Source organism: Macaca nemestrina, chromosome 5 (assembly GCF_043159975.1).
Source record: "Macaca nemestrina isolate mMacNem1 chromosome 5, mMacNem.hap1, whole genome shotgun sequence".
NCBI classification, from domain to species: domain Eukaryota; kingdom Metazoa; phylum Chordata; class Mammalia; order Primates; family Cercopithecidae; genus Macaca; species Macaca nemestrina.
Genome location: NC_092129.1, coordinates 149394870 through 149404239, shown reverse-complemented (window position 1 = coordinate 149404239; position 9370 = coordinate 149394870). Strand labels below are relative to the sequence as shown.

Genomic DNA, 9370 nt, shown 5'->3' with positions numbered 1-9370 from the left:
CGCGCTGCCGGGAGGGGGGATTCCCTCGTGCCCCAAGGGCGAGTCTCAGGTCGGAGGAAGGGGCTGAGGGGATTCCCTCTCCCACCGGGTCCGACTCTTTGCTTCCCAAGCCGTGGAGGGCCTGCCTCTTCCTCGGCACCCTCCAGGCCTGTCGGAGGTGAGGGAGGTGGGGTGAGGTGGTGCCCGCCCCCCCCTCCGGCTCCTCCTTCCCCCCAGTCCTCCCCTCCCACCACCCTCCCCCCCAACCGGTCCGTCCCTCCCCTCCCTCCCCCCCGCCGCCTCCTCCTCCTGCCGCTGCTGCTGCTTTGGCTGCTGCGTCATACGCCCCAGAGCCGCCGGGACGGAGGGGCTGGGCCTGGGGACCCCCCGGCCTCCGCCTGCACACCCCCCCCACGCCCGGACGTGCCCTCTCCGCGCGGGGGACTCGCCTAGGTCTCCTACGTCTGCCCCTGCCCGGCTCCTGGCGGCCCCAGCTGTCACCGGTAAGGAGGCGGCAGGAGGCGCCGGTGGGGGGCAGGGAGCCGGGGGTCGGCGCGGGGCGCGGGCGGGAGAGCCTCGCCGCCTTGGCCTCGGGTCCGAGCTGGGCCGACTCAAGTCCCTTCTCGGACTTGCGGTCCTGGGGAGTGGAGACCAGGACTGGGACACGCCCCCCTCCTGGGGCACTCGGAGAAGTTGTCTAACCCGGGGGCAGGGAGCCCCGAATTTGAGGGTGACCTGACATAACCTGGCACCAGGATGATTGTTCTTAATGAGACACGCAGGCCTGGGGAGACAGCCGTTTCTGCTCTGGAAAACATCTCCAGAAAAGGTCCCAAAACACATCTCTGGGCAACAGGACACCCTAATTATGATACCTCTAAACTGAGTGGTAGCCTTTGCTTCTACAACCGTAATTTCTCCTAAAATTTCAAGGCCAGGATATAATATCCCAGGAGAGCTCTGGAAGCTGGGAAACTAGCAACTAGGTTTGGGGTTGGGGGGAGGGCAGTTACCGTGAGGAGAGCCAGTCACTAGAGTTGAAAGAGGACTCAAGAAGCTGGTGATGGGTGCCTGGTGGTTTCCTATCCAGGTGTCTCAGGGATTTGGAGATGGGGGCACAGATCCTTCATTCTTGACGGCAAAATAGGCAAAGAAAATGGGGAAGTTGGCCGGGCGCGGTGGCTCACGCCTGTAATCCCAACACTTTGGGAAGCTGAGGTGGGTGGATCATGAGGTCAGGAGTTCGAGACCAGTTTGGCCAACATGGCCAACACCCCCTCTCTACTAAAAATACAAAAAATAGCCAGGCGTGGTGGTGGGTAGACCTTTAATCCCACCTACTTGGGAGGCTGAGGCAGGAGAATTGCCTGAACCCAGGAGGTGATGGTTGCATTGAGCCAAGATTGTCCAGCCTGGGCGACAGAGCAAAACTCCATCTCAGAAAAAAAAAATGGGGAAGCTTTCTGAGCATTCATAACCTTCTCCTCCCCATTTCTTTTCTGGCTAGGCCCCCCCAGGATGCAATGGCGCAGCCCCCCCGGCTGAGCCGCTCTGGTACCTCCTCACTTTGGGACCCAGCTTCTCCTGCTTCCACCTCTGGCCCCAGGCCTCGACTTTGGGAGGGTCAAGATGTGCTGGCCAGATGGACTGATGGGCTGCTATACTTGGGTACCATCAAAAAGGTAAGACCTTCTACCTCTGATCTTTTTCCTATTTCCCTTATCTAATTCTGGTTCCCATTTCATCTTCTTTGCTCACCCATTCCAGGTGGACAGTGCTAGAGAGGTGTGTCTGGTCCAGTTTGAGGATGATTCGCAGTTTCTGGTTCTATGGAAAGACATTAGCCCTGGTAAGACTAGAGACCTGAGATTGCACATCCCATGGAAAACAAACCTGGCTTAGAGGAGCAGAAAGAGACTTAAAGGCAGGCCCCGTGACACTGTGTTCTCTCACAGCTGCCCTCCCTGGGGAGGAACTCCTCTGTTGTGTCTGTCGCTCTGAGACTGTGGTCCCTGGGAACCGGCTGGTCAGCTGTGAGAAGTGTCGCCATGGTGAGAGGGCAGGTCACCTGAATGGTCTAGCTTGCTCTTCCCTCCAGGATGGTCCTTATGTCACCTGTCGTGGCCTTAGTCCCCAAGCCACTGCTCTGGCCAGGCTGCTTAGCCCTATCTTAGTCCTCATCCCCTTTCAGCCCAGGGAGAAGCAGCCATGGAAAGGGGTGGTGTAACCTTTGCAAGCAGAGGATGGTTTAACTGCATCCTTTTCTAACCATATGACCTTGGACAAGTCCCTTAACCTCTAGGAGCCTCAGTTCCCTGACTCGTAAAATAAGGATCATGTACCCTCTCATCAAGAACATGGTCAAGGATTAAATGAGATGGGTAAAGACTATTCCTGTCCCAATACCAAGCACACACAGGTATGCAATAAGTGGTCTACTATTAACATTATCACTCTTCAGCTTATCACCAGGACTGCCATGTTCCCAGGGCCCCAGCCCCTGGAGAGGGAGAGGGCACATCCTGGGTATGCCGCCAGTGTGTCTTTGCGATCGCCACCAAGGTAAAGGCACTTCCCTGTTACCCCTTCCTGTGAGAGCCTCCCATCCACATCCTCTCCCAAGCCTTTTCCTCTCCCCACCCCTCTGAAGTCATCCACCTGTCCTGTCTCTGCAGAGGGGAGGTGCCCTGAAGAAGGGCCCCTATGCCCGGGCCATGCTGGGTATGAAGCTCTCTCTGCCATATGGACTGAAGGGGCTGGACTGGGATGCTGGACATCTGAGCAACCGACAGCAGAGTTACTGTTACTGTGGTGGCCCTGGGGAGTGAGTAATGAGGGGGAGCAGACTGTGGAATGAATGATGTGGTGGTGCCTCCCAGGAAATGAAGGAAAAAGAACAGGATGAGGGTAGCACTCAGGGGGATGGGAGGTAAGTTTAGGGTTTGGGGCAGTTATGGGGAAGGGGGTTTCTGGAGGCCAGAAGTCCTATGTTCCCCCTCAGGTGGAACCTGAAAATGCTGCAGTGCCGGAGCTGCCTGCAGTGGTTCCATGAGGCCTGCACCCAGTGTCTGAGCAAGCCCCTCCTCTATGGGGACAGGTGAGACCAAGGCAGACTCTCCAGAAGCCAAGGTGTTCTCTTCGTGCTCCACCCTCAGTTCCCATGCCTGTCTCCACTCCAGTCTCTTCCCAATGTCTGCAGCATTACCTCACCTGTTTGCCCCATCCTTGCTTGTGAGTCCTCCAGGGGATGGCATAGTTTTCCTGCGTAAGTGTGTGTTCTCCCTCTTGCCCACGTCCAGGTTCTATGAATTTGAATGCTGTGTGTGTCGTGGAGGCCCTGAGAAAGTCCGGAGACTACAGCTTCGCTGGTGAGCTGGCTTGGGCATGACCTCAGTGTAACTCCACACCCCTAGTATTTTACTCTGTATGCCCCAGCCTCGCACCTCAGGACTCCCCTGGCTCTTAAAATGCCTCTGTGGTCTTGGAAATTTTGTTTTTCCAGGGTGGATGTGGCCCATCTTGTCCTGTATCACCTCAGCGTTTGCTGTAAGAAGAAATACTTTGATTTTGATCGTGAGATCCTCCCCTTCACTTCTGAGAATTGGGACAGTTTGCTTCTGGGGGAGGTAAGGGGTAGTGCAGTTTTGGGGGTTGGGATGGGACAGGGAGATGTAGTGGAAAGGGGAAGAGAAGAAATCACTGTTCCCCTGGCCCCATTTTTCTTCATTCCTCCCAGCTTTCAGACACCCCCAAAGGAGAACGTTCTTCCAAGCTCCTCTCTGCTCTCAACAGCCACAAGGACCGGTGAGTTGGAGGGAGGAGGAGTCTAGGATGAGACTCAGAAAGAGATGTAAGGCCGGGCGCGGTGGCTCAAGCCTGTAATCCCAGCACTTTGGGAGGCCGAGACGGGCGGATCACGAGGTCAGGAGATCGAGACCATCCTGGCTAACACAGTGAAACCCCGTCTCTACTAAAAGTACAAAAAACTTAGCCGGGCGAGGTGGCGGGCGCCTGTAGTCCCAGCTACTCGGGAGGCTGAGGCAGGAGAATGGCGTGAACCCGGAAGGCGGAGCTTGCAGTGAGCTGAGATCCGGCCACTGTACTCCAGCCTGGGTGACAGAGCGAGACTCCGTCTCAAAAAAAAAATAAAATAAAATAAAAATAAAGAGATGTAGATTGGAAGCCTGGAAGGGGAGGGGCTTGCAACCCACCTGGAACACTATGACTGAAAAGGATTGAGGAATGGTGTAAGAAGGAACCTTTTTTTTTTTTTTTTAACAGCACTGACCCTATATCATTTTTCTTCTTGCTCCAGTTTCATTTCAGGGAGAGAGATTAAGAAGAGGAAATGTTTGTTTGGTCTCCATGCTCGGATGCCCCCCCCTGTGGAGCCCCCTACTGGAGATGGAGCACTCACCAGGTCACTGGTCCAGGGGGGATGGGGGAAATTCTCAGGGTGTTAGTGCTGGCGGGTATATGTATAGAGATGGGGAGGTCTTTGGGGTGTCCGGGAGGGGGCTGGGGGGATAAGGAGGCCTCTTACAGCTTCCCTTCAGGGCAGGGCCCTGGGGGAGGGGTCTCACGTCCCCTGGGGAAGCGCCGGAGGCCGGAGCCAGAGCCCCTGAGGAGGAGGCAGAAGGGGAAAGTGGAGGAGCTGGGGCCACCCTCAGCAGTGCGCAATCAGCCCGAGCCCCGGGAGCAGAGGGAGCGGGCTCATCTGCAGAGGGCACTGCAGGTACCGGGGCAGGGGGAACCCTATGGAGCAAATGGTGGGGTGTGGGAAGGAGTCAAGGATTACCTCTCAGTCCTTTGCCCCCTCTTCTAGGCCTCAGTGTCTCCACCATCCCCCAGCCCTAACCAGACTTACCAGGGCAGCAGCGGCTACAACTTCCGGCCCACAGATGCCCGCTGCCTGCCCAGGTCAGTGCTCCTCTGCCTCTCCCCCACAAAATATGCTCCCATTTATTCACATCTTCTGGACTTTCTCACCCAGAATTATTTTCCCTCTCCCCCTTGGCTACCCACTTCTTGGCCTAGACCAACTTCTAGAACCTAGTGTCTGGTAGCCAGTATTCTGGGGAAGGGAGTCCCTTGTGGGTAGTGTTTGAGCTCTGCACTTCCCCGGGGGAGAAGGTCCTGTTCCCCTGCTTCAGGTCCTGACTTGCCCCACTCCAACCCCAGCAGCCCCATCCGGATGTTTGCTTCCTTCCACCCTTCTGCCAGCACCGCAGGGACCTCTGGGGACGGTGAACCCCCAGACAGGTGAGATTCTATCTTCTATTACCAGCAATGCTCCTCTTCCCCTCTATGTGCTCAAGGCTCTTAGTCTCTAACACTGTTTCTCTGATTCACATGTGCTCTCCATTTCTGCCCATTTCTTAAAATTGCCTTCTCTCCCTAGGTCACCCCTGGAACTTCACATTGGTTTCCCCACAGACATCCCTAAAAATGCCCCCCACTCGATGACTGCCTCATCTTCCTCAGTCTCATCCCCATCCCCAGGTCTTCCTAGACGCTCAGCACCCCCTTCTCCCCTGTGCCGTAGTTTGTCTCCTGGGACTGGGGGAGGAGTCCGAGGTGGGGTTGGCTACCTGTCCCGAGGGGACCCTGTCCGGGTCCTTGCTCGGAGAGTACGGCCTGATGGCTCTGTGCAGTACCTGGTTGAGTGGGGAGGAGGGGGCATCTTCTGAACAGCTTGCCTCTGCCCACCTCCCCATTCACACACACCGGCACTTTCATACCCTGACCTCTGACCTCACCTACAGCTGGGATGTACCTGGAGAGATGGGGGATAGTTCTCCCTACTGCCCAGGCTGGAATCCAAGAGTGGGGGGTGGGGAAGAGGCTCTCTTCTCTACCTTCCTTCATGATTCCTGACCCCTCCATCCTTCCCATTTCCTTTGATGTTATTTTGTTACAGCTTTTTAAATATTTTTTAAAATTATTTAACCCCTGGGGGCAGAGACTGAGGAGGGAGGATGATAAGGGATCCCGGACTCTGTATGATTGAAATAAAGAGAAATAAATCTAGCAGCTCGGAGTCATTCTGAAAGATGTAGAGAATACAGGGACTAGAAGCACTTATATTCTCCCAACAAATTTGCATACATGACAAGGAAAAAACAGGCAAAAGGCAGAAAGACCTAAAGACAGGATTTATTGGGGGCCCGGTCATCACCTGGAAGTCAGAAGGCATTGAGTATCAAGGGGATCACGGCAGGAACAGGGCTCATCATGGCAGGACTGTGCTGGAGTCAGAAACTGACTCTGTGACCTGGCGCACCCACTGCAGGTATGGAAAGTTCCCCTGTTCCACAGGCAATGCAATTACCTCAGCCACTTCGTAAGGGTGCACAGAACTACAAGATAGGTGGGTGGGGGAAGGGGATTACTCAAAGATTGACCTAAAGGAACCCACTCCCTCGCGCAAGCAAGTCACATCCCCACAGTACACCCCCACAGTACACACCCTCACCCCATACATCTCAAAGTTCTCACCGAACAAAATCTGTCAAAGCCGGGACCAAGGAACTTTGGGTTTTAATCATCTAAGGGACAAAGATAAACATGGTTGAATCAAGGAGTGGGACTGAGTTCAGTTTCTCAGAAGAGGGGTAAGGGCTAAAGGGGTCAGGGATTGGGGAAATTTTGTTGGGTGGGGGAAATGTTTCTCACCATCAGCACCTCACTGTCTTCCTCGATCTTCCCTTTCCACTCATAGCTGAAAGGTCAGAGGGGGAGAGCTGTGAGGAGCAAAGAATTTCCCCCAGGAAAGAGGTTCCCAGTCAGCTCCTACAGTTAGGTTAACCCCCCAACTCCTATGACTCACATGGATGTAATCTGAGGGATGAGGTTGACGCAGGCTGCTAGGCGCTTCTCCACCACAGCCCTGGAGTGAAGAGACAGTCCCATTCAGAGTGCCCCATGACCCCAGTTTTTGTACTGGCAGCCCAGAGACAGGCTTGCAGAGCTGAAGAGAGGAGAAAGCGGCACTCTTCTGCCCCACCCCCAACTCTCCCTTCATGATCATCCTTTCTCGCTGAACATCGAGGTCCCTACCTGGCGATCTCCTTGGCGACCTTCTCGTTGGGGCAAGTGACAAAGGCTGCAGACACCGAGCCCGGAACGTAGCCGGAGCCGGAATCCGAGGCTGGCGAGGGCTGGGTCGGAGGGCTTCCAGAGGCCATGGTCAGCAGGGCTCGGGGTAGCAACAAAAGGCGGGAGGCCACAGGCAGCAGCGCCGGCATCCAAACAAAAGACAGGAGCAGAGAAGCCTGAGAGCAGGAGGCGAATTCGATCTCTCCTCACCAACAGCCCAGGAAATTACACCCAGGGAAGCCTCTGCTTAGATACTCAGGCTCTGCCCTCCCTCTGATGTACCCCGAAGAAGAATGCCCCTGAAGGTGAGAGAGAAACTTGGAAAAGTAAAGCAAAGGCTCATTTCACTCACACCTCAGGGGGCCAACCTCTGGGATTTGGGGTGCAGGTAGCGGTCGAGGCTTCGAGGACCGGAAGGGGCGGGACGGGGCCGGTCACTCACCACTCCGCCGAGCAGGACCGCGGGAGCCCGCCCCCTACTCATGCGGCCTACGCTGGTAGAGGAGAGTTGATCTCAGAGGCCACACGTCACACGGAGAAACAACCCCAGAAGAGCGGCCTCTTACCTGGGTGGCAGCCACGTGATAAGAAAACAGCGCGCACCATGTGACAGTAGAAGGGGGACCACCCGCGCTTCCAGAGCCAGCCAATCCTGGCCCTCTCGTGGTGCGGTTTGCCCGCCTCCTGATGAGGGCGGAGCGATGGGAGACTTGACCAATCGACCGCTGGATCTGCAGACGTGCGCGGAAATGGCACGCCCGTTTCCGTGTGAACCCGAAACTACCACTTGCTGGCTGAGGAGAGCCGCTGCGGCGTTCCACTGTCACGTGAGGGGACCGGTCCTCTCCGGCGGCGGCACTCAGTGAGTGACGCCAAGTGGCCAATCACAGGCCAGCCCTGCAGGCCACGTGAGGCGAGTGCTGGCTCCAGGAAAGGGGGGGGGCCGGAGACCCCGCATAGTCGATGCGTCAGGCTGTGGTGTGGGGAATCATTCTTAAACCCCACAATGTGCCTAACCTCCCCTGCACTGTTTCCGAGGCCTTAAGGTGTGGCAGGGTCTGAGAAAGACCCTTCACCCCAACCTCAGGGGTTAAGAGAGCGCCCCCTGCCATTTTAGTTGGGACAGAGATATGCCTGGGTTTGGGAATGAACAACGGTGATCTAGAAGCCCGCTGTCCCTGCGTAGCGGGGAGTGATTAGGCAGGCATGGGCATGGCACGACAATAGCTAGGTGAGGAAAGATGCATTTTAAAACAGAGCGAGATCCTGTAAATGGGGTAGAGGATGGTGAAAATGGGGCCTAGCCATCTTAATTGAAAACCCAAAGCTTGAGACAGACTACTGAATCAGAGGGAAGGAGAACGAGGGCTGCAGGATGGGGACAGTGGTGATGGTCCTTCTGTCCCCTCTTCCCTGCCTATTCCACTCCCCAGGATTGGTCCACCTCTCAGCCTTGGGTCTCCTTTCCCTAACCCATCCCCTGAGGAGCCAGGACCTGCCCTACATAACTTCCCTGGGGCCCAAGCACATCCTGTGACCCAAAAATGGAGAGAGGGGCCAGTGAGAGGCAGAGAGGTGGGAGGAGGCGCAGAGAAAAAAGCTCTTGCCACTGCCCCCACCCAATATTTCCCCTCCCTTCAAGGTCTGAGGTCATTGGTCTGGTGGTGGGGATGCCTCGGAGTTTCCCAGGCTGACGTCAGGGTTCTACCTCTCGGAGGTTCTAGGGCAGGAAAGTGGGGAGGGGAGGTTCCCTGAGATCTCTGTCTTTGAGTTTGGAGTTTGTCTCTGAGACAGATTTCGGAGGGGTCTTTCAGTATTTGTGTGGAGATCTTTCTTAGGACTGAGTTTCCTTTTATGTTTTTGGTCTGGGGGGTTTCTATGTTTCAGGGTCTGTGGTCGCACTCTGAGGTCTTTCAAAGTCTTCTTCATGAATTTTGGGTCTCTGAGTTGTCCATCTCTGGACCAGCTGAGGTCTCTCTCTATCTCCCCTTAAATCTGGAGTGTCTCTGTCTCTGAGTTATCAGTCTCTGAGATCTGAGTCTGGGGTCTCTCTCTAGGTCTGAGTTCTCTAAGCTCTAATTCTACATCTGGCTCTTTCTGAATCTGGGCCTCATCTTTTTCTGAGTCTAGGTCTCAGGTCCTGGTCCCTGAAATCATCATCTCAGGGTCTGGAGTCTAAGATGTCTGTGGGTATGGAGAACCCTTTTGAGCCTGGATTCTCAGATTTTGATCTTGGGTTCCTCTCTCTGGGGGATCTGGGGTCGTTTTTTCCTCAAATCAGGAGTCTCTTTTC

At 55.5% G+C, this 9370-nt stretch overlaps 2 protein-coding genes across 9 annotated transcripts; one reads left to right on the top strand and one right to left on the bottom strand.

Annotated features, from left to right (window-relative positions):
• Positions 1 to 217: 217 nt before the first annotated feature.
• Positions 218 to 6009, top strand: LOC105474460 (PHD finger protein 1). 5 transcript variants are annotated; one of them, XR_982781.2, is made up of 15 exons: positions 218 to 482; positions 1487 to 1661; positions 1747 to 1828; positions 1935 to 2030; positions 2441 to 2541; positions 2655 to 2803; positions 2981 to 3076; positions 3279 to 3347; positions 3482 to 3605; positions 3716 to 3783; positions 4295 to 4399; positions 4536 to 4714; positions 4805 to 4899; positions 5161 to 5241; positions 5381 to 6009. XR_982781.2 is itself a non-coding variant. In XM_011729108.2 (15 exons), exons 2-15 carry the CDS (start codon positions 1503 to 1505, stop codon positions 5667 to 5669), a joined length of 1701 nt encoding a protein of 566 aa, XP_011727410.1. In that variant the 5' UTR covers positions 218 to 482; positions 1487 to 1502; the 3' UTR covers positions 5670 to 6009. The 5 variants fall into 5 exon arrangements, 3 of the variants coding, with proteins under 3 accessions (XP_011727410.1, XP_011727409.1, XP_011727411.1); XM_011729108.2 differs by having other exon boundaries at positions 4525 to 4714; positions 5164 to 5241; XM_011729107.2 differs by having other exon boundaries at positions 4525 to 4714.
• Positions 6010 to 6119: 110 nt separating this feature from the next.
• Positions 6120 to 7789, bottom strand: LOC105474461 (cutA divalent cation tolerance homolog). 4 transcript variants are annotated; one of them, XM_011729113.3, is made up of 7 exons: positions 7644 to 7742; positions 7520 to 7571; positions 7039 to 7253; positions 6809 to 6868; positions 6655 to 6700; positions 6478 to 6527; positions 6120 to 6338 (listed from the first exon to the last, which is right to left on the bottom strand). In XM_011729113.3, exons 2-7 carry the CDS (start codon positions 7559 to 7561, stop codon positions 6212 to 6214), a joined length of 540 nt encoding a protein of 179 aa, XP_011727415.1. In that variant the 5' UTR covers positions 7562 to 7571; positions 7644 to 7742; the 3' UTR covers positions 6120 to 6211. The 4 variants fall into 4 exon arrangements, with proteins under 4 accessions (XP_011727415.1, XP_011727417.1, XP_070953302.1 ...); XM_011729115.3 differs by lacking the exon at positions 7520 to 7571 and having other exon boundaries at positions 7644 to 7789; XM_071097201.1 differs by lacking the exons at positions 7520 to 7571; positions 7644 to 7742 and adding an exon at positions 7446 to 7464.
• Positions 7790 to 9370: the final 1581 nt, after the last annotated feature.